The sequence below is a fragment of the Fundulus heteroclitus genome, chromosome 16 (genome assembly GCF_011125445.2).
Source record: "Fundulus heteroclitus isolate FHET01 chromosome 16, MU-UCD_Fhet_4.1, whole genome shotgun sequence".
Taxonomy (NCBI): domain Eukaryota; kingdom Metazoa; phylum Chordata; class Actinopteri; order Cyprinodontiformes; family Fundulidae; genus Fundulus; species Fundulus heteroclitus.
The window spans coordinates 9,058,079-9,081,690 of record NC_046376.1 but is presented as its reverse complement, the minus strand read 5'-3'; the positions used below and the strand labels follow the sequence as shown (position 1 = coordinate 9,081,690).

Sequence of the window (23,612 nt, the reverse complement as noted above, 5' to 3'; positions counted from 1 at the left end):
GCAGGTTGCATCAAGTCTCTCCAAGCAGCATTCACTCCTCCTGAAAGAGCGTAGAGCCACAGTGGACAGTCGTCTGCATTGTTGATGGCTTTGCAGCAATCCCTCATACTGAGCATGCATGAAGCGACAGTGGAGAGGAAAACTCCCCTTTAACAGGGAGGAGAACCTCCAGCAGAACCAGAACCAGGCTCAGTGTGAACGCTCATCTGCCTTGACCCACTGGGGCTTAGAGAAGACAGAGCAGAGACACAGAAAGCACAGAAGCACACATTGATCCAGGAGTACTTTCTATGTTAGATGGTAATAGAGGATGATCTGCCTCCCCTGGATGATGTCACAGCTAACAGAACGCCAGACCAGGTGTACCATTGATGAAGAGAAAATGACGAAGAACAAAAAAAGGTAAAAGATGAAATAACAATCAAGCAATGCAAATTGGAGAACAGTAGGAGAACTCAGCAGAGTGAGAGAAATAGACCCTGATGTCCTCCAACAGCTTAAGCCTATAGCAGCATAACTACAGAGATGGCTCAGGCTAAACCACTCTAACTAGAAGCTTTGTCAAAAAGGAAAGTTTTACACCTAGTCTTAAAAGTAGACAGGGTGTCTGCCTCATGGAGTAAAAATGGGAGTTGGTTACACAGGAGCGGAACCTGATAACTAAAGGATCTGCCTCCCATTCTACTTTCAATTTACGTGGATGCTGTACATCATCAGTAAAACGTTTGAGCTGTACATAAGAAGACTGCATGGATGTCAGCGAAATTGGACACCAGTCCAACACATGAAAGTAATAACTAAGGACCAGGGCAGGCAAATAAATTTGAATTCATCCAAACATGCTTGGTTGCCGTGGTATGTAAATAGTTGACCAGCTAGATTATTTGACCTCTGTGATTTCATTGACCCCCAGCATATACACACAACATTAGCCATTTCTAAAAAATAAAATGTATTTACTAAAATCCTGCAGTTGAAACTTCCTTTTCCAGCTCGGTTTTTATTGTGTGCATTTTTTTGTTGTTGTTGCAGTCACCCTTAGACGTTATCTTTAAAGTAAAATGAGTAAGTTATTGCTTGTTTCTCAAGCAACGTTGGCCAAAATTGATGAATTGGAATAGATGTTAGAAGACACACATTTATGTTGGTCCTGTGTGATGCTGGTTTCAACATTTGACGACTTTCTGTAAATTTATATTTTAAAATATAAAAATACAGCTACAGTAAGGGAAAATAGTTGAAGTTGAAGTTATTTTTGAAAGATTAATTTGTGAGTAAATGCGGGTTTTTTTAAACTTACATTTCATCAAAATGTGTTCGTTTGAAGTATTTTAGAATGTCAAAAACATCGGTTCACTCGGGGACGTTGAGGAAAGAGCATCTTTCTTGCTTTTCCCGTCACGCTCCTCATTGGCTGCCCTCAACCAGCGACCCCAAAATTCGCGTTCTGATTGGTCAGATTTCAATAAGGCGGGTCGGATGGAACGGAACTCTGAGCTCTGATTGGTCGCTTCGTCTTGTCTGGTAGTTGGATTTGTAAGAAAACGGATACATCGGCGAGTCGCTACAGGGCGCCGTCCATCCGTCCGTCCGGCATGTCTTGTTTACGGCGGGTTGGGAATACAAACCCACGGTCCAGCTGAAGGCTTTAGGTGAGTTCACCTGACGATATTCACCTGCCTATATTGTAACCGCGAAAACAACAATGCGGTAGAATTCCCGCTTATTGTACAGACGTCACAGAAAGCTTTGAGAAATGACAGGCTCCGACTATTACCTGGCGCGACAACTGCTACACATAGGCGTGCTGATGGAGTTACAGTAAAACTCTGCCTTTGTCAAATTAAAATCATTTAAACTTTATGAATTGTTCATCCGTGCCAGGCTAAGGTTATTTTTTTGTGCTTACTGGTAAAAGTTTGAAAATTGAGATCACTCCTTCCAGCAAATAGACTACGCTCGATTTTGATCAGACCGCCGCTTCGGTTAACACAAAAACCCTCAATGAAATGTTGCGGTACCGAATTGTTTATACAATTAACGTAATCTTATTTAAGTTTTATTTATGTGTTTACAATAGCTGTGCGGTTGTAAGGTGTCTAATAACTTTTTTTCCCCCTCCCCTGACCCGGAGTAGCGTAGGTCATCAATCACTTAAAAAGACTTAAAATGCAGAGATTGAGCGAGGTTATTATTTAGCTTTTGCACTTATTGTTATTGTTTTTTTTTTCTGAGTTGCACAAAGCTTGTGCTGAAAATATATAAATATGTTAGAACTTTTTCAAATTAATGTGTGGAAAGCTTTTAGTCCTCACCACACCCTGAAAAACAGTAATTAATTGTTTTCACATTAATGCCTAAAACTAAACAAATCTGCTAAAGAACATGGGTAAAGATATTTTCTTAAAGTTTTAAAACTTCTTTCCAATTTTTTCTTTTTTTTTTTTTTTTTTTTAGAGAGAGGATAAAGATTTTATGTGGTTTACATGCACTGACGGAATGAGATTTTAAAGTTTAGAGGTGGTTGATCTTCTATTTGCTGCCATTCAGAGCTAAACTACAGTAGATTGAAGGGTTTTTATCAATGCTGCCAATCTGCCTGCCTGAAATACAGCAAGAATGTGCTTGGAAGTAGGGGTGAACGATATATATAGCAAGAAAAAAAGCATATAGATAAAATAGAAATCATATCGATCGATATCGATAGTTATCAACAAATTAAAAGTATATATTAAGTGCAGCCCTGGCCATTTTAGATAAAGAACAAACAATGGATTCAAACTCAACCCTTTATTCTACCAACTTTTTACCCAAACTACAATTAAAAAAAAAAGAAAGGAAAAAAGAACAGGTGCTCTCTGAACTCTTTGAAGGAGGGTGGAGCTCCTGGGTCTGCGCTGTGATTGGTTGGGAGGATGTAATCGCTGTAATAACCTACATGATAGGCTAGAACGCAAAAGGAAGGAAAACTTTTATTCTATTGAACTTTTTATTGGCCCCTTTTTTTTCTTTCTTTCATCGATATACGTCTATCAATCGATATGTATCGTTGTTGAATTATCGTCCGGCCCTTCTTGGAGGTGTGAAAAGTCTGGAAAATCCAATATGGCTGCCATGCATATGAAATAAAATGTGTCCGTCACATGGGCAAAAAACAGTCAATTTAGAAGGACCGGTGGGCCAAAAATGGTTATAATTAAAAAATCTAATATCACTAAAAATATATATTTAGATCGTCTTTACATTTTAGCAATAAACTAATCATGTAATATTTAATTAAAAATATAATATATTCAGAATTTTTGCCAAGGGACGTCTAAATAACTTTAGATCCAAAACTTAGACTTCTTTTTTTTCTTTTTTTTTAACATTTTCATCATCAAAAGAAATTCTTTCAGGCTTGTTTGGAAGAAAACAGTGTAAAAAAAAAAAAGAGTCTGTTCTCATTAATAAGAACAGGATTCGTGTCACTCTTTCTTTTAAAAGGCTTGCAGTGTTAATCAAGTAATGAATGAATGAACCCTAATCTGCTTTTAAAGCATATATGGAAGTGTTTTTTTTTTTGTGTTTTTTTTTTTGGGGTGTATAAAAAGACTGGTTTGGGTCGCATTTAGAACAGATTTTAAACTTGGATTAGTTTTTAAACCTCTTACCGACCTGGCCTCTCCTTATTTATCTGTTATTGAGCTTTTCTAGGTCCGACATTTTCCCACAGCTTGATGGACAAAGTTCAAACGTCGGGGTGTCTGAGCGTTTCTGTGGCCTTTTGTGTGTTTTTTTTAAATATTGATTGATTATTTGGTCATCAATAGTGCGGCTGTGGAAGGAGCTATACAGATAAATAATTGTTCCTCATCACTTCCTTGGTATTTTGTCACAAAACAAAAGTTGTATAAAGTTTTTTTTCTTACGTCATATAAACTGTAATCTGTTCTTTTGATTTCAGAATAAACTCCAGTCCCCGCCTAAAGAAAAGTAAGGAACACCTCATCAATTTCACCTCTTTTTGGAGTATTATTATTTACTTATTTTATGTTCAAAATGTGACACCTTGCACGTCTTTTTGTTTTTGTTTTTGTTTTTTTTGTTTCGTATCACGTGATTTACAGAGGCGGGCAGGAAAAGGAGACAGACGCAAATGGGATGTTGACTTTTCCCTCTGACTCGCTTTCCCAAATAGTTTTTCCAATGGATGAAGATGCTATTCCCCCAATTCCCGTCTGTAGTGCACCTCCCCCCAGTGAACCTCCGTCACCTCTCCTCCCCCTTTCCTCCATCACCCCCAGGTATAGTCGCTGCTGCACCTTTTGGCTTCTTTTGCTGTGTTTCTCATTTATGTCACGCTGCTGGGCTTGTTGGATATTTTGATGTTGCAGTAATTTAGATTATTTTGATCTTTTAAAAGCTGATAAAGCAGAGATTTAATTGCGAACAGAGGAACTTTTATTAATTTGCTTAACTTTGGGGGGGAAAACAAAAAGTTAAACGACGTGAAGAAACAGGTTTCACTACCAGGTAGATATTGATGCTTTTTGCTCTATTTTTTTAATAGTTTAACAACTCTTTACATTTCTTTTACAGCTGGCTGTGTGTAGATTTAGATAATTTGGATATTTTATATGTATTCCCAAGAATGTATTTTCATTTTCTTCAGCTGAGACCTGTTTTGAAATGTTCAGCATCAAACACATTTTAATGTCAGACAAAGATAGCCTGTGTAAATGCAAAATTATGTTCTATGGTGATGATTTTATTTACTAAACAATCAATCTTGAGAGAATATTCCTCCTGTGTGTGGTGTGCTAAGAGCAATCGGGTCCGCTCGGTGGAAGGTCGGGATATTCACCATGTTGGATTGCGTTGCCCCGATAACCTGCCGTGTGTGGTGTAGGGCTGCACAATTAATTGCATTTGCAATATAATCGCAATTTAAAAAAACGCAATGTCCAGATTGCAGAAATCTGCAATTTTTGGCTATGTAACAATTAATGGACCAGAAATGTCCTTTAGATGTCGGTAAAATGTTTAAAGTGGGTTTGCTCCACGTGGCAGGGAAGAGAGTTGCAGCAGTGAGATAATCTAATTTTATTATTTGTTTTAGAGTTTATATAATTATACTGTTTTACCAGAAACTTTCAGGAATCTCACCAGAGCATTAAGGAGCGGTCAAACTGTTTAATACTAATAATGTTTGTTGGTTGCAGTTTATGTTCAACAAGGATTGATGTCCAACTCAATTAAAAGCTGTTCTCTTGAATAATATTCAGATTAAAAAAAACATTAAAGGTTCTTGTTTTAAAATAGTCCTTGTTTACAAACATCTTTATTTAGATGCCATTTTTGTTGCTTGTGGTTAATTCAGAGAAAAGTCAAAATCGAATCGCAATTTTGGTTGAAATCGTAGGCAGAACGCGATAATTTCTGCTCCGAGTTGAGATGCAGCGGCTCTTTTAGCACCTAGTCTGCACAGCGATGAAACAAATTGATTTGTTGTTTGTATATGTTTAAAAAGACATGATAAATTAAACTGACAACAACGCAATTTCCAAATTGCAGAGTCTGCAATTTTTGGCTATGTAACAATTAGTGAATTAGACACGTCCATTAGGTGTTGGTAAAATGTTTAAAGTGGGTTTGCCTCCACATGGAAGGGAAGACAGTTGCAGCAGTGAGATAATCTAATTTTATTACTTGTTTTAGAGTTTATATAATCATACATATTATTAAGTACAGGTCAATCAGTTTAATACATAGACTTACTTGTTGGTTGGACTTTATGTTCAACAAGGATTGATGTCCAAATCAACTAAAAGCTGTTCTCTTGAATAATATTCTGATTTAATAGAAACCATTAAAAGTTCTTGTTTTAAATAGTCCTTGTTTACAAACATCTTTATCTAGAGTCCATTTGAACAGACAACAATTGTTGCTTGTGGTTAATGCAGAAAAAAGTCAAAATTGCAATTTTGGTTGAAATATATTTTCAACCAAACGCAGAACGCAATCATTTCTGCTCCAAGTTTAGATGCTGTTGGTCTTTTATTAACTAATCCGCACGGAGAGGAAACACATTGTTTTGTTGTTTTGCATATGTTTAAAAAGACATGATAAATTAAACTGGGGGGAAAAATCGCATTAAATCGCAATATTAAGATAAAAAATCGCAATTAGATTATTTTCCAAAATCATTCAGCCCTACCGTGTGAACCAGCCTCGACTCGTTGCTGACCGATGGTTGTCTGTGAGTTTATCAACTGTCCTTTAAACCGTTCATCTTGGTGCCTCCAAGATCTCTTAGACTACTTCATGTTGTCAAGTAGGTTCTATTTAAGTGATGTATTAATTTTGCAGGCCTGCGTTAATCGCTCCTTTGGTGTGGATATTACAAATGATTTGTGATAGGGCTGAACAACTAATCGCATTTTCAATATAATCGCGATTTTAAAAAAACGCAATTTCCAAATCGCAGAGGTCTGCAATTTTTGGCTATGTAACAATTAGGGAATTAGACACGTCCATTAGGTGTCGGTAAAATGTTTAAAGTGGGTTTGCCTCCACATGGAAGGGAAGACAGTTGCAGCAGTGAGATAATCTAATTTTATTACTTGTTTTAGAGTTTATATCATTATACATAGCATTAAGTACAGGTCAATCAGTTTAATACATAGACTTGCTTGTTGGTTGGACTTTATGTTCAACAAGGATTGATGTCCAAATCAATTAAAAGCTGTTCTCTTGAATAATATTCTGATTAATAGAAACATTTAAATTTCTTGTTTTGAATAGTCCTTGTTTACAAATGTCTTTATTTAGACGCCATTTTTGTTGCTTGTGGTTAACGCAGAGAAAAGTCAAAATTGCAATTTTGGTTGAAATATATTGTAGGCAGAACGCAATAATTTCTGCTCTGAGTTTAGACGCTGCGGGTTTTTTAATAACTAATCTGCACAGCGAGGAAACAAAATGATTTGTTGTTTGTATATGTTTAAAAAGACATGATAAATTAAACTGGGAAAAAAAAAATCACATTAAATCGTAATTTTAAGAAAAAAAATCGCAATTAGATTATTTTCCAAATCGTTCAGCCCTAATTTGTGATTTAATAATGGTGCCATTTCATTCCCCTAGTCCCTTTTTTAATAAATTAAATCATTGTATGAAAACTGTATTTACCCAGGTTATCTTTTTTTTCTATATTAAAATTAGTTTGATACAAATGATACATGCAAGGGTCACAAAAGCAATCAGAAGAAATCTCTAAGGGGAAAAATACTTTTTTTCATTGCACTGAAGATGCATTGTTCACCACAGACCTATCCCGTTCTTTAGTTTTATCCTGTGAAAGGTGCTATATAAATAAAGTTTACTGTTCTATAGTTGGTTTTTTCTCCCTCTCTGCTTTTGCAATAAAGAAAATTGTGCTAATTTTCTCCACAGGTGTGCAAACGATGGACGATGTGGACACAGGAGGAGCGGTCGCATTCAAGAGATCCGAGCCAGAACCCCGAAAAAGCTGGACTACACGCACATCCAAGACGTCCAGAAACATTCTGCACCGAATCCGTCCCCGGCAAAGAGGCAAAGGGAGAGTGCAAATATGGTACATTAGTTAGTTACCTTTACAGTCTGTAAAAAAAAAAATAATCATAATTAAAAGGAAAAAAGCCTTAACTGTAGCTCTGTTGTTCTTAGGTGCAAGCGTCACAGTCAAAGCTGCACAGAGTTGGAAGAACGAGCGTACACGAGAAACCCAACAAGGTCAGATGTCCCGCCACGACTTATGTAATACTAACTGGATCCTAAGAGCGAGCGGCTGATTTGGAAGCAAACTGCTCAGTTGTAACACGCTCGCTCTAATCTGTCGCCATGAAAGCTGTGTTGTGGTGGAGAGCAGATTAAGAGGCGTGAAGGTTAATTGAGTGATTTAATCCTCCTTCACGGTCTGCTGCGTCCGACACAAACAAGCAACCGAGTGTCTCGTCTGACCTACTAACTTAGAGAATAAACTGCGTTTTGATTGGTCTAAATTTTCCCTGCGAAGAAAATGACTGTAGTTTTCTAAAATATGATATAATATAATAATTCTGAGCTTTTAAAGATTAATTTGAAAGTTTATTTTCCAGGAACAGATGATTATACGGCTAAGAACTTCATTGATTTTTGAAAACAAGAATTTGGTGCAAAGTTTTTCTTTTTTTACTTATTGTACATTTTCTCACTAGTAAGAAAGACAATTCAAAGCCCCTTAGACCAAATCAAATAGCGTTAAAATATTTAAAAACTGTAAGCTTTTAAAAAAACAACAAAATAGACATAAATTGTCTGTTTTGTTCTGGATGAGGGGGGTTGTGTCATGCAGCTCGAAGGATGCTGCAGCGTAGACGTAGTCTGCGTGGAGCTAATAACAGCTAGCATGTTAGCTTATTTCCACCAGGAGGTTTTTACCCAAACTTTAATGTTGCTCTTAAACGTCGAGGCATTTTAAATAAACGAACAATGCTCAACTTGTCGGGTATTTTTTTTCTAATTTCAGCGTAGCTTTGACAACTTTCAGCGTAGCTGAAATGCGCTTCCAAGAACCCTGTATTTAGAAGTTTATTACACACAATCCAAGACTAAAAACTGACATTCAATCTGGTAAGGCAATTTATTAAATCACACAGCTGCATCCACAAGCGGCTGAATAACATGGAACATACCTGGGAGGATGAATTGGGTAAATTAGCATAACAAGCCAGCAGCTCCTACTCGGAAACTCCTTGTTGGCGCATTTATACAACATACAAACATGTCTTTGTTGTTTATAAGGTAATGTTTAATTAATTTTTAAGTGGTACGAGAGCAGCATATAGTTTTCACAAGCCTAGCACGCCCTCTTGCAGCTATTAGACGGTAATGTTTACTACTTGGTTCTTGTTAAATATAAGTTGCAGGATTGGGCAAACTGGAAAAAAAAGGTGCAATTTATAGTCCGAAAAATACGGTATTACTACCCACCTCTGATTTTAAATGCAAAAATCAGATAATTTAAACTTGCCAGCTCAAATCAAGGACAAATGCGCTCATTCCAAGAAAACCTGACTTTTGGTTACCTTCTTTGTAGTGTGTAAACAATAATGTTTTCAGTCCCTAAAGGAGCCGACCGTTTCAGCACATCTCAGGTTTCAGGGAGTTTGTCACAGAAATGGAGCATAGAAAATAAAGGCTGCCCTCCTTTTGTTTAATTCTGGTCTACGTTGCTCATACTTGACAAGCAACTGGGAAAAGTATTTCATCCCAAGACCAGTCGGCACCTTACTGACCAAAAAAAAAAAAACAAAGTTTGAAAATCTATGCTTTTGCAAACGAAGATAGAAGTGTTGTGATGTGATCCATTTTCCTGGTGCTGGTTGAATCAGCTGCTGCTGCTGCCTAATTTTCATTTTATTTTTAATTTTTTTACACCGACCAGTAAAGAAACCGTTGCAATAATCTAATCTAAAACTGAACGATTTCATCCATTTTCCATCCTTTCAATTGGTTTCTAATCCACACACAGTTAAAGTTCAACAGTGCTTTGGAAAAGTATTCAACCCCCTGGGATCAATGTGTTTTTTTGCCTCACAATTAATGGATTATTTGAGAGTTTCTCATTTTTTTCATTTACAGAACAGGTCTACAACATTGGATTTTATTTATTGTGAAGCAAACAACGAACAGGACAAAATAACAAAAAAACAAACCAGCATGTATGACCATTCACTCCCCCTAAAGCAGCAGCAGCAGCTCACCTATTGCTCAGTGGTGCTGCAGAAAAGTTGTGGTTATACTGACTAGATCATGTGACACTCAGATTACACACAGGTGGACTTCATTTCACAATGTGACTTTTGAAGGTAATTGTTTTTTATTTTTCATTAAAAAAAAATTTCTCATTTCACTTCACCAAGTTTGACTATTTTGTGCAGAGTCAACACATAAAATAAGATTAAACAACATTTAAATTACAGATTGAAATGTAACTAAATGGGTTAAAAGCCAAGGGGAAGGTTGTACATATTGGCTCAAATATATATAGACAGATTCCTTTTAAAAAAATACAATTTAGCAAATAGCAGAGAAGCTACACATTTTGCAAAGAGAAAAACATATGGCTTCCCTTCTGTTAAGCTTAATGTTGTCTTTATTCATCCACTTTATTCATTATTATATTCTGAATCATCGTAAAGTCGCCCTCAGAGCAATGATTAGGATTATGAGGGACGACCCAGGAGCAAACAACCCTGAATCTCATGATAAACTAGTCTAGAAGAAAGTTATCAGCCATGTTAATCCCTCTGAAAACGAGTTTTAATGTGTGTTTGGGTTTAGGCTTTTAATTAAAATATCTCTGAGGGTTTATGTGTTTATTTGAGCCTGGATGTGGATAAAGGTAATCAAATCCTCAACAGATTCGAACTTCATTTGTGTGATAGAAATGAATATTTAGATCCTAAAAATATTAGTAATAAGTATTTAAACTTACCTGTTGCTGTGTGGATAGATTAGTTTTTCTTGCATTTAACCAAATAAACTGCTTAAAAAAAGGCTTTATTTATTTTGCAGGTTGGATTTTCTGTCACTTTTCCAGCAAAGCACCAAAACGAGTAAGTGTGAAGGATAAGTATTTCATTGTCTTGCCATGCAATTAGATTTTTTTTTAATTTATTTTTGCCATATTACTTTTCATAAAGTGTGATTTATTTTTTTTTGCCTTCATTCATTTTACAGGATCTCACAAATCCCCGAGAACGAGACCGACGTCCCTCCTTTGCAAAGCGTCGTCGAGCCGTTTTTAGAACAGACGGCGCAAAGTCCCGACGCGGCGAAACCCGACGTGGACGCGTGTCGGGACTTACCCGGCGGCGACCTGAGCGCGGACGCGTCCGTCTCCAAGGGCTGGCTGATCGCCCCCTTCTTTCAGTCGCTCAAATCCAAGATGGCCAGCTTCACCGAGATAGTCATGACTCCCGTTAAGCTCTTCAGAGCCAGCAGCCCCCCGCCGCTCGCCGACGAGGAGCTCGACGCCGACGGCGCGGCCGAGGCCGACGACTCGGAGCGAAGCGATAAGTATCGTTTAGAAGCGCAAATTCAAACCAGCCGGCGGCGCCTCGTCGACGCCGCAGAAAGCGTCGCTCCCAAATATTCCAAGAGGCTGCTGTTTGACGACTCGATGTGCAGGACTGAGCGCGATGAAAGCTTCCCGGATGCAGTGCCTTTGGTGCTCAATCACTCTGCCTGCGTCGCTCCTGGACAGGTTAGCGAGTCTGCCGGCTCATCTGTGCCGCCTCAAGCCAAAATAAGTGCCTCAAGTGAGTCGGATCTACAAGTTTACACTGCTGTGAGGGACCAGGAAGGCATTCCGATCGGCATTAACTTGCTCCACGAACACAAACCGGTGGACGTCGAGTCCGAAGACAGAAATCGACTGATCAAGCTTCAGCTCGACGGAGACGAGGCAGCTCTGGTAGGAAGTTGCAGCTTCGTCCGCCCGAGCATCGGCGCGAACAAACGCCCGCCGACGCCTCCTTTGGACACAGAGCAGATGGAGTGCCAAGAAATCCCCGAGACGTGTCCGGTGCCGAAGCTCGCGCAAGCAAAGAGGGGGCCGAAGTATAACTGCGCGTCCCAAGACGGCGTGAAGAGGAAAAAGACTTCGGAAAGCGGCGAAACAAAGGGGCCGAGGACGTACAGAAAGAGGGGAGTCAAAGAAGAAGAAGAGGAGGGAACGGCGACGGCGAAACCCGACGGCAAAAGACGGCTCGTGTCGACGAGAGCGAGCACAAAAGGAAAACCCGAACGGGACAACCGGACGGTTTGCCTGTCGGACAAAAGAAGCGGCGAAGCACACGACTGGAAATCATGCAAACCGCAAACAGGAGCCGCTCCGAGTAAATTTGACACGGGCAGCAGCGCTGATGTTATGGATGTCGAAGCTGCAGCTCCTGCCGCTGAGCGTCATGTAGAAAAGCAGTTATCCGTAGTCCTCGTCCGTCACGATATGAAGGAGAATCCAAGTAGGAAGCAATTAAAACGCAAATCGCCCAATCAGACGAGTTTAGACGGCGCAGCGGCGCGACTCTTGGCGTCTACCTCATCCAACGGCGGCGGCCTGGAGCCCGCGAGCGCAGATATCGGCTGCGCTCCGAGCGACCGGCGAGGAGCGAGCCAACCGGCCAAGAGGCTCAACAACAGCCTGAGGAGTGCGGCCAAGTTCTCGGCCCTGGAGAAAACCAAAGAGAGCCGGTCAAAACGGAGCAAAGAGCAAATCTGTGGGCGTGATCCCCAGCTTCCTCTGCTCTATTCTGGACAGTCGGGCGAAGACGGAAAGAGACGGACGAGCGCGTCCTCCACGCCGGGCGAGGACCCGGTAACCGGCGGCTGCGGCTCCAGGCCGAGCGTACGGCACGTCGGCACCAGGCAGCGGAGAGCCGGCAGCCAGCGGCGGAGATGCATCGTCGCGCGCCGGACGCGGGAAACCGACGAGGGATCCTCCAGAGCCGCCACCATGGAGGACGCGGATCTGGCCGCGGCGCGCTCCTCCGACGGCGACCTGTCCAGGCGACTCCTGCGCAGCTACTCGTGCCCGGACATTCTCATCCTGCATCCCGACGACTCGCCCTGGATCTCCCCTCGGCACTTCCCTCATCACCGGACGCATCATCATCATCATCATCATCATCACCACCTGAGCTCCCACGCCCAGAGGTCCCTGCGGCGGGCGCGTCGCCACACGGTCTGCAGCGTGGAGGTGGAGCGGGAGATCGCCCCCCTCTGCCTACGGAAGGAGGTGTACCCGTCCCGGAGGTCCGGCTCCTACGACTCCATCCCCCCCCACCTGTCGCCTGCTAACGCGCATTCCCCCTGCAGCGCCCTCACCGCGCTCGCCTCCTGCTTCCTCTCGAGCCCGCTGGCTTTCCTCTCCAGGAAGTACGTCTGCAGGGGTCCGGCCGCCGCTGCCGGTCGCGTTCCCTCCCCGCCCCCGTCCTCCTCGTGCTCCAACGCGTGGCTTTCCCCGGGTTTCGCCGCAGGATCCGACTCCGCCGCGTCTCTGGAGGCCGGCAGCAGGTAACGGAGCGCTCTGTGTGCCGCCACACTGCAAAAAGGGAACTAAAATAAGTGAGAACTTCTTGAAATTGGTGTATTTTTTCCTTGATTTGAGGAGCTAAATAAGACTATTTGCCAATTGAATAGGGCTGAACGATTTTGGAAAATAATCTAATTGCGATTTTTTTTTTTTTTTTTTTTTTTTTTTTTTTTTTTTTTTTTTCTTTCCCCAGTTTAATTTATCATGTCTTTTTAAACATATACAAACAATAAATCAACTTGTTTCCTCGCCATGTGGATTAGTTGCTAAAAGACCAACAGCATCTAAACTCAGAGCAGAAATGATTGCGTTCTGCCTACAATATATTTCAACCAAAATTGCAATTTTGACTTTTCTCTGCATTAACCACAAGCAACAAAAATGGCCTCTAAATAGAGATGTTTGTAAACAAGGACTATTTTAAACAAGAACTTTTAATGTTTCTATTAATCAGAATATTATTCAAGAGAACAGCTTTTAATTTAATTGGACATCAATCCTTGTTGAACATAAAGTGCAACCAACAAGTAAGTCTATGTATTAAACTGATTGACCTGTACTTAATGCTATGTATGATTATATAAACTCTAAAACAAGTATTAAAGTTAGATTATCTCAGTGCTGCAACTGTCTTCCCTTCCATGTGGAGGCAAACCCACTTTAAACATTTTACCAACACCTAATGGACGTGTCTAATTCACTAATTGTTACATAGCCAAAAATTGCAGACTATTTTATGCAGAGTATTTTTACCCCTAAAATAAGATTATTGGATATCCTGCACTTGAAATAAGATGATGGAGATGAATTGTTATTATTTTAAGTGCTAAAAATTGTATTCCTTTGGCAAACCATCTTATTTAGCTCCTCAAATCAAGAAAAAAATACACTGATTTCAAGAAAATTTTACTTACTTTTAGTTCCCTTTTTGCAGTGCAGCAGCGTGTTTTACACTGCAAAAACGGAACTTAAAATAAGTAAAATGTTCTTAAAATATGTGTATTTATCCTTGATTTGAGGAGCTAAATAAGATGGTTTGCCAATGGAACAAGATTTTTGACCTTAAAATAGAAACAACTCATCTCTATCATCTTATTTCAAGTGCAGGATGTCTAATTATCTTATATTAGGGGTCAAAATACTTATTCCATTGGCAAATAATCCTATTTACCTGCTCAAATCAAGGACAAATACACTAACTTTAGGAACATTTTACTTATTTTTAGTTCTGTTTTGGCAGTGTACCTGTGATGCGTCTCTGATATCAACTCATTCCTGTTTGTTTTGTTTTTTTTAAAGCGAGAATCCGGCGCCGTACGAGGCGGAGAGGCGGCAGCAGAGCGAAGAGGAGGATGATGGCGAGGAGACCAGCTCCTCCAGTCAGGATTACGAAGAGGCCGGGTTGAGAGAGGAAAAAGCTCTGTCTGATTCGGAAATCAGAGTATGTACGGCCTTTAACCGACTCTAAAATAGTACAATATGATATTTGGCACGCGCCTTAAAGGCGTCGTTATTGTTTTCCGTCACATTGAAATTATTTGCAGTTAGCGTTGAGGCTCTAAAGGTGGACGCATCCTCTTAAAATGTCAGGTTTTTGTGATGAAAAACAAATATCTTTATAAACGTCTTGTTCCTTTTTAATGCGACACACATCGGGTACAATTGATCTGAAAAACAATTTTTGTGAAGAAGTGTGCTGACCCTTCATCTCATATTTCATCCCTCTTCTTCTTCGACCTTCATCCAGAGCGCTGAAGGTTTTTTTTTTATTCAGATCGATCCATTATTTTTATCCCCTTGTTAATTTCCATCTGAGAAAAGTAACCTTCTGTCCTGCCATATTTCAGCATGTTTTTAATTTTTTTTATACTCATATTCCATAAATTAGAATATTACTGTAAAAGTTGATTTATTTTAGGAACACAATTCACTTAGGCAAACATGTTATATAGATTAATACACACTAATGCTGTTTCAAAGCTTTTATTTCTGTTAATTGTGATTTTTTTTTTTTTTTTTCCGACTTCCAGATAATAAAAGCAGCAATTTAGATTATAATATAGCATCAGACCAATAAAAATGCTGCATCTGTTCATGCAGGAATGGGTGGCATAATGAAGAGTCTGTTTAATAATGGCTTAAAGGCTTTTTTTTTTTTCTTCCAAAAAATACTTTTAATCTGACAAGCAAGCCTCTTAGCACTTAATATTCTAATTTATTGAAAATTATTTTATCTTTTGATTTGGAGTTGTTGGCAAAAGTGAGAGGGAGTCGCAGAGGCACCGCAAAAGGCCACAAGATTGTCTCTTATTTGTATTTACGTGGAAAATAAGAGAACTGGTGACAAAGAATAGAATATTGTTCTTATTAAGATGTTTTGGTTATTTGTTAGATTATTTGATAATTTTGATCTAAAGGATCTAAAGGACATAAATGTCAGGAAGATCCTGCTCGGACAGCTAAACTTTTATTTCAGGGTCATAAAACGCACAATAATTGATGTTAGGTGTGAAGTCTTTAAAATTGATGAAGAAATTGCTTTTGCTAATTAGTTTAAGGATGATACTAATGCAGCTGGGTCATTCTGTTGAATTGTTTCGGATGATTGTCACATATACACTGAAAAAACAGAACTAAAAATAAGAAAAAAATCTCTTGAAATGAAAGTATTTTTCCTTGATTTGAGCAGGTAAATAAGACTATTTGCCAATGGAATAAGATTTTTGCACTTAGAACTGGAACAACTAATTTCCATCATCTCATTTCAAGTGCAGTATATCTAATAATCTTATTTTAGGGGTAAAAATACTCATTCCATTGGCAAATAATCTTATTTACCTGCTCAAATCAAGGTCAAATACACTCACTTCAAGGCAATTTTACTTGTTTTTCCTTCTCTTTTTGCAGCGTAGGGCTTTGCTATGATTTATCTCTGTCACAAAAACCTGACATTTTACCAGGAGTTTGTAAACCTTTGAGAGCAATTTACAGATGGATGAGAAATTTGGCTTCAAGCTTGAGGAAATCTGTCGGCCCGGCGGCCACGTAAAACGTCTGAATGTAATTATAAAAGCTGGAAGGAGGACGTGTTGGTGGTGCGTGAGCTTCTCAGGGTCTTACAAATGGGACGTTTCCTTCAAAGGTTGTCAAGAAACACGAAGAGCAAAAAAAGGTGTCCTCCATCAGGATACGGAAGACTTTACCGAAGCCTCAGACCAACCTGACACCCATGGGTCTGCCCAAACCCATCAGGTAGGTGGAAGCCCCCCAAGAGCACCAGCAGACCACATTTTTACCAAAAATAAAAGTCGACAAATGCGTTTAGCCATAGTAGGAGTTTTGCACATTTGATTTAATATCAGGCAAGTTACTGGTGGCGGTTCCCAGGCGTCCAGGACATGACAAATCCAAACAAAATGTAAAATAAAACAATTGAACTTTAGTTTCTTCGTCCTCAGAGCTTACTTGATTCAAGCTTTTAAAGCTGCAGAGAAAAGGGCTGTTCACTGCAAAAGGGGAACTGAAAGTATGTAAAATTTTCTTTAAATGAGTGTATTTGTCCTTGATTTGAGCAGGTAAATAAGGCTGTTTGCCATTGGAATAAGATTTTTGCACTTAAAATAAGAACAGTTCATCTCCGTCATCTTATTTGAAGAACAGGATGTCTAATTATCTTATTTTAGGGGTAAAAATACTCATCCCATTGGCAAATAGTCCAATATAGCTGCTCAAATCAAGGAAAAATATACTAATTTAAAGAAAATTCTACTTACTTAAAGTTCCCTTTTTGCAGTGTTCTACCTTTTTAGCGATTAATGCTGCGAAACTATTGCTGTGAGGATTATCCGGCATGCCTTTTACATTTTATAACAAGTAAATACATTTTAAAACAACAGTTTCTAACAATTTGCATGTTTCAACGTTGTGGCATTTTATAAAGTACGTAATATTAGCAACAGTATGGACCGTTTTTTTCAGTTTTTTTGTCTGCAACGTACCTGCACTGCAAAAACGGAACCTAAAATAAGTAAAATGTTCTTAAAATTAATGTATTTGTCCTTGATTTGAGCAGGTAAATAAGATTATTTGCCAATGGAATAAGATTTTGGCACTTAAAATAGGAACAATTCATCTCCATCGTCTTATTTCAAGGGCAGGATGTCTAATTATCTTATTTTAGGGGTAAAAATACTAATTTCATTGGCAGATAATCTTATCTACCTGCTCAAATCAAGGACAAATACACTAATTTTAAGAACATTTTACCTATTTTATGTTCCGTTTTTGCAGTGTGCAGTCAAAACAAAGGATTAAGGAACAAGGTTCTCCTTTAGCTAGCCATGAACATCTTCAATAAACTACCTAAAATAGACGAGCTCAAAATGGGGCGAAAATAATATCAAATACAGACTAGTTACATTAATTTTTATACTCTTTGAGGAGTTTATTAATATTGTTCGTCCAGACATTCACGGCTAAGCTACAGCAATGCAGTGAAGCCGTTGCTCTGCTTACCCAGAATCCCTTGCTACTTATACATCTGACTGCAGCTCCAGTTCAAATAGCAGACGGTTGTATTTAGCAACATTTATGAATACAGACACGCCCCACGTGTTGAGAACCAATGCTCTGCAGTAAACATCACTTATGTCGCCTGTAATGTTGTTAAATGTCTTAATTTGATTTTACGTTTTATATCAGTAACCATTATTACTGAGGAACAGTTTGCTTTTTGTATTTTGTAGTTTATAACTCTATTTAGCAGAATAAAATAACTGAATACTACAGCAGTCTGGTTAAACAGAGGCTGAATGAAACAAGCTTTCACTTTTGGTCTTAAAAACCTGTGGGTGTCAAAACGTTTCGTCACATGGCCCAAGTTTGTAAAGTCCAAAGAACTCAAGGGTCAGAAAATATAATAAATATAATAATAAAAAGAATATGTAAATAGTTATAGATCCAAAACTTTTGCACATTTGCCGTGTTAAAAGATTATCATCCAGTTTGGAAATTAGTTTGAGCTTGACTAAAAGAATAATAAGAGCAGTTTTTATAAATGAATTAAAAGCAGATTTATTCTGGATCTGAGTAAAAGACATTGGATAGGCGTGGTCCTATTTATGAAACGAAAGAGAATGTTTAAAAAAAAAAGTGATATTTAAAGATTAATTCTTTACATTGTACACAAACTGTAAGAAGATTTTAGCTTGTCTGTAATAATTTTGTCCGTTATTAAAATAAAGTCTTCATCTACAACGGCAGCCCATGCCAAATCTTTAACTTTCCCGTTTTCTGTCTTTTGCCCCTCCAGGGTGAAAAAGAAGGAGTTTAGTTTGGAAGAAATTTACACCAATAAGAATTTCAGCAAACCCCCAGAAAGGTAAGATCACGGTTGTGTTTTTTTTATTTTTTTATTTTTTTTATGTACGTGTTGAACAACCCCGCCAGGTTTCATCCATAAATAAATATTAATCTTGTGGCAGTGCTTAAATTGCACCTTCAAGGACCTTCCCATGTTGACTTTGGACCTGAGAAAATGCTTTATCTATAGCGCCGTGGCGCGTTTCTGCACCGACGCGCCAAAAACGAGCCAGAGCCGTTTGTTTTAATGACTCTTAGTCCGACCTGTGCGTTTAGATACTCTTTTAATAACAAGAAGCAGACGTACAAGGCAGGTTTTTGTCCTGTGTGAATGTCTAATGCTGGCAGGGAGTGAGAATCTGCAGGAAAACTGGAAACCAATTAATGAAATCTGCAGCTTACCGTTGCTTTTCTGACTTGCTGTAGAGTGAAGCATAACTGGGAAAAAAATACAATCTTTAAATCACACGAGGGGGATAAATCGGGACTTGTCTCAATTGGAAAAAACGGTGTATGAAAGATTAAACATTGAAATGTGTGAATGAGAGCTGGTTTTGAATCGTTTAGCACAGGGGTGTCAAACTCACTTTGGTTTAGGGGCCGCATTCAGCTTAATCTGATCTCAAGAGGGCCACACATGTAAACTCATTGCAAGATTCAATAGAACTAATTAAAGTGGACTTGTTGTTGATTTTTATATTAAATTCATTTCAGTTTTACACAATATATTATGAATAACCTCAGCGTTTTTAAGAAAAGTATGTGCAATTTCAACAATACTTTTTCTCAGTTAAACATTTACTTGTGCATTATGCATAAGAACTGATCACAGTGATTGTACAATGTTGAAAAACATTTATTCACATTTTTTGGAACTTAAAAACACTGTCCTGCATGACAAAATACATCAAACAGATAAAAATTAAGAAATTAATTAAAATAAATTTTTCCACATCTGAAGCTCAGTGCTACCATCTGCTGATTAAAACACAGCGCCCCTTGTGGACAATATAGGAACTGCATATTTTCAATTAAACGAAGTACATGTTTATTTCAATAATTGTTTTATCATTCTCTTCCTTTTATCTCCTCTTTCTTTCACCTTCTCTTTTTTTCTTCTTGTTCTTCCTTTCCTCTCCTACTTTCCCATTGTAGTGTCCATATCATTTGAGATATTTATCATGAATCATAATAAGACTATTCACATTCATAAATCAAGCGGAGCACTATGGTAAAAGCAGTACTGCTCCACTTGTGAAAGTTAAATCTGATGAGCTCTTTTTGGCATTACGACAACAATTTATTGCCACATTGCCAGACAGGACACTGGGGAAAAAAATTGTTTTTTTTTTTTAATAATGTTAATGCATTTAGCCATCGGGCCGGACTAAGTTGTTCGGCGGGCTGGAACCGGCCCGCGGGCCGTATGTTTGACACCCCTGGTTTAGGCCAAAATGAAAAGGCAGTTTGTGTGATAAAAGAGGAACTAAGAGAGTTAAGTAGATAGAAATAAGCCACTACGCTGACTGATGCATGATAAAATGATTGATTAAATCAATTAGAAGTGCTTCTTTTTGCTACATAAGACGTTTGACCACAATTTAATTCAGTTTGAACGAAGTGAACTAGACTCCTGAGCTTCTTTTTATGATAAGGGCTAAAACTCAGTCGTTGAATGTAGTTTATCGTCTGTCAGATCCCCAGTTTTATGTATCAGGCCATAATTAAAATAATCAGATCTTTAAGGTTCTAAATAGGGCTGAACCAGTTTGGAAAGTAATCATGTCTTTTTAAACATATACAAACAACAAATCATTTTGTTTCCTCGCTGTGCAGATTAGTTGCTAAAAGACCCGCAGCATCTAAACTCAGAGCAGAAATGATTGCGTTCTGTCTACAATATATTTCAACCAAAATTGCAATTTTAACTTTTCTCTGCATTAGCCACAAGCAACAAAAATGGCCTCTAAATAAAGATGTTTGTAAACAAGGACTATTTAAAACAAGAACTTTTAATGTTTCTATTAATCAGAATATTATTCAAGAGAACAGCTTTTAATTGATCTGGACATCAATCCTTGTTGAACATAAAGTGCAACCAACAAGCAAGTCTGTATTAAACTGAATGACCTGTACTTAATAATATGTATGATTATATAAACTCTAAAAAAGTAATAAAATTAGATTATCTCACTGCTGCAACTGTCTTCCCTTCCATGTGGAGGCAAACCCACTTTAAACATTTTACTGACACCTAATGGACGTGTCTAATTCACTAATTGTTACATAGCCAAAAATTGCTGACCTCTGCGATTTGGAAATTGCGTTTTTTTTTAAATCGCGATTATATTGAAAATGCGATTAATTGTTCAGCCCTAGTTCTAAAGTTATTTTAAATTTAGCCCCAGGTTCACAAAAAAACCCTCACAAATCATTCCAGATGGTGGTTGTTTATTAAACCAGTTGACTGTTGTTGTCTTTTTGCTGATAATTAAGTAGAAAGTGTCGTTAAAACCGGCCGTCTCAAACGTCCCGTCCGTCTTTCAGCCGCCTGGAAACCATATTCGAGGTGCCGCTCAACCGCAAGAACGGCTCCGAGTCCTGGTTCGGCCCGAGGCGGGTGAAGCGCTTCCTGGAGTTCCTGGAGGTGGGCGAGATCCGGAAGCCGAAGAAGCCCCTCGCCGGCGTGGGGAAAGCGGGCGCGCCGTCGTCCAGGCCGAGACGCGGCGGCTTCCCGAAGGACGGGCCGGCGCTCAGCGTCCAGGACGTGGACTCCCTGCTCTGCTCCAAGCTGGACGAGTTGAGCTTGTGGCTGATTCACGACCAGAGCGACGGCTGAGAAGGAAAACCAAATAACGCTGTTCCTGCGATCATGACGGCTCTTCACGTTCCTGTTTACATGTTCTGGAAAGCTGCGGCTTAATCACTCTGTAGCGTCTGTGGCCTACAAAGTTGAAGAGCCAGACAACATGGCACAAAAAATTATTGACCCGGAGAAGTATTTATGCACATTTCTGTACAGATGATTGCTTAAAGAAATGCTTTTATTTATTCCACTATTAAACCTCCTCTGATTGGTGAAATCTCTCAACCTTCATAGGTATTTTGTCCATTAGTATTACACATTAATCTCGGTGCGTCTGAAGCAGAGACCTCCTGTAAGCGCGAGTCAGAACCTGCTTCGCATTACGTCCGATTTTTGTTTTTTGTCTCGTTATGCAACGAAGCAGCCGAACCGGCGGGTATTTTTTTCTCCTCGCGGCATCATTGTGAGTTTTAACGGCAGCTTTTTCTTCTCGTTTCTTTTTCTATTAAAGGCTAAATATAACTTTTCAATGTGCCAGCGGGAGATTTGTATTTGCTACGAGGAATTTTTTTGTGTGTAAATATGTTTAAAAGCTTTTTTACGCAGCTCAGGGCGGACACTGATCAATTAATTATTTGGGTTTGAATTTTTCTTTGTTCTTTCAGTAGAAAAACAACCTGGAGGAAGTGGGCGTGGCCACAGCCAATATTTTTTTATTATTATTTTGTTAATTTCAATAGTTTCTCCCACGATGTACATAAATGAATCATAACTGCAGCTGTTTGTCGTTGTTGTTGTAAATGCCTTAACTGTACACCCGCTTTATTTTTTTTTTTTTTATGCCGTTGTCAGGACACATCAACCAACTCCAAGCTTAAAAAAGTGTCTTTATTATAAAATACTTTGTATAAAAGTACAACACATGTTTAATAAAAGTACCATTAAAGTAACAATGCAATAACGCTGAGATAAAGTTGGCACCCGAACAGCCTGTCGATTCAAGCACTGCCATAATCACCACTAAGCCATTTTCTTTTCCTTTATACCAGTAAGCCAAGTCCTGATGAATGTCTATCTGTTGTAGATCTACATTCTGTAGTATTTGTGACTTAGTATATACAGTAACAATAAGTACGTTTACTTTAAAAGTAAACCTGTGTTAAGGAATGGGTCCTTACAGAAGTGTTTCTTTTGAGAGTTATTTCCCACCTTTTTATTTTAAGATTTCCTCTGGTTAAATGTATCAAATTTAATCATTGGTCTGTAAATTGACATTAATACTTCATTTATACAAGTTTTTCATGGGCACTTAATCAAACCGAGTGGAAATCTTAAAGAAGGGCTGGGAATAAGAAAAAAAACTTTCAAATGTGTCACGTTTTATCCTGTGGTGTCATATTTTGAAGGCAGTGCTGGATTTTATATGATTAAAAAGGAAGTTGTCCGTATGTTAAATAAATGCAACAGGGTATATAAATCACGTAAAAGTGTCCGTCGTTTGTTTAAATGCTGAGGAAATAGCAGCTATAACGTAGAACCGTAGTGGATTTCCCTGTAACTTCTAATGCTAATCGTTGATCACAGCTTCGTTCTGTTACCTCGTAACAGAGGAAAATATAAAAAGTGAATTTTCACAGGATAGTTTTTTTTTCTGCTCGGGACCTTCAGTCTGCAAGCGTGAGAAGAAATGAGATGAAGTATGTTAACACAAGAACGCTGATTATAATCCCAATAAATGTCAAGATGGAGATGATGCTGTACTTCCTCGCCTGCTTGGAAGCTTTTTGTTTTTTTTCGCCGTACTGGGCCTGGGAAAGAGAGAGAAATGGGATTTGTAACCAAAAGTTGTTTCAACAAGAGACTGAATACCCTGATAATGATAATAATAAAAAAAAAGTCAGAGGTAGTAAGAGCAGAAACTGAGCTTTCCAAGAAAATTTGATTCACCGCTTTGGTTTGTGAATGAGAGGAGCTGATTTTAGCAAAAGAAGCACACGGGTAAAGCTAATGTTCACGTGTTGTTCTCCATCAGGACAACAGGGACAACTAAGATAAACGGGCTTTACGCCGTGCGGGTTCTAACAACTATGTCAGTAATTACACAAACAGGCGTTATAAGGATTGTTTCTGCATAGCGAGATGAAAAACTGGCTTAAAAAGGTAGAAAAGAACCACAGCGGTCTGAATCTGGAAACCCGGTCAACACCTGAAAAACATCTGGAATACCTCGAATGAATGTTGTAGTGCTTTGTATCCAATGCAGGAGCACCCACAGATGATGCTGGCGATGGCCAGGTTCCTGTGGGTGTCAATAACCTGCTCTTTTTGGCCGTCAGGGGG

The 23,612-nt window shown here is 38.8% G+C and overlaps 1 protein-coding gene across 1 annotated transcript; it reads left to right on the top strand.

Annotated features, from left to right (window-relative positions):
• The first annotated feature begins 1,507 nt into the window (after positions 1-1,507).
• prr14 (proline rich 14) lies at positions 1,508-22,753 on the top strand. The gene is made up of 11 exons (XM_036147757.1): positions 1,508-1,652; positions 3,947-3,975; positions 4,181-4,286; positions 7,438-7,600; positions 7,693-7,758; positions 10,585-10,625; positions 10,750-13,086; positions 14,405-14,546; positions 16,248-16,357; positions 18,417-18,485; positions 21,014-22,753. Exons 3-11 carry the CDS (start codon positions 4,189-4,191, stop codon positions 21,303-21,305), a joined length of 3,318 nt encoding a protein of 1,105 aa, XP_036003650.1. The 5' UTR covers positions 1,508-1,652; positions 3,947-3,975; positions 4,181-4,188; the 3' UTR covers positions 21,306-22,753.
• Positions 22,754-23,612: the final 859 nt, after the last annotated feature.

Bases quoted from the DNA above. Each gene is read 5' to 3' on its own strand.
- prr14 (XM_036147757.1), top strand. From the start codon at position 4,189: ATGGATGAAGATGCTATTCCCCCAATTCCCGTCTGTAGTGCACCTCCC. The intron at 13,087-14,404 runs GTAACGGAGCGC...TTTTTTTTAAAG, and splicing joins TCTCTGGAGGCCGGCAGCAG to CGAGAATCCGGCGCCGTACG. The intron at 16,358-18,416 runs GTAGGTGGAAGC...TTGCCCCTCCAG, and splicing joins GGTCTGCCCAAACCCATCAG to GGTGAAAAAGAAGGAGTTTA.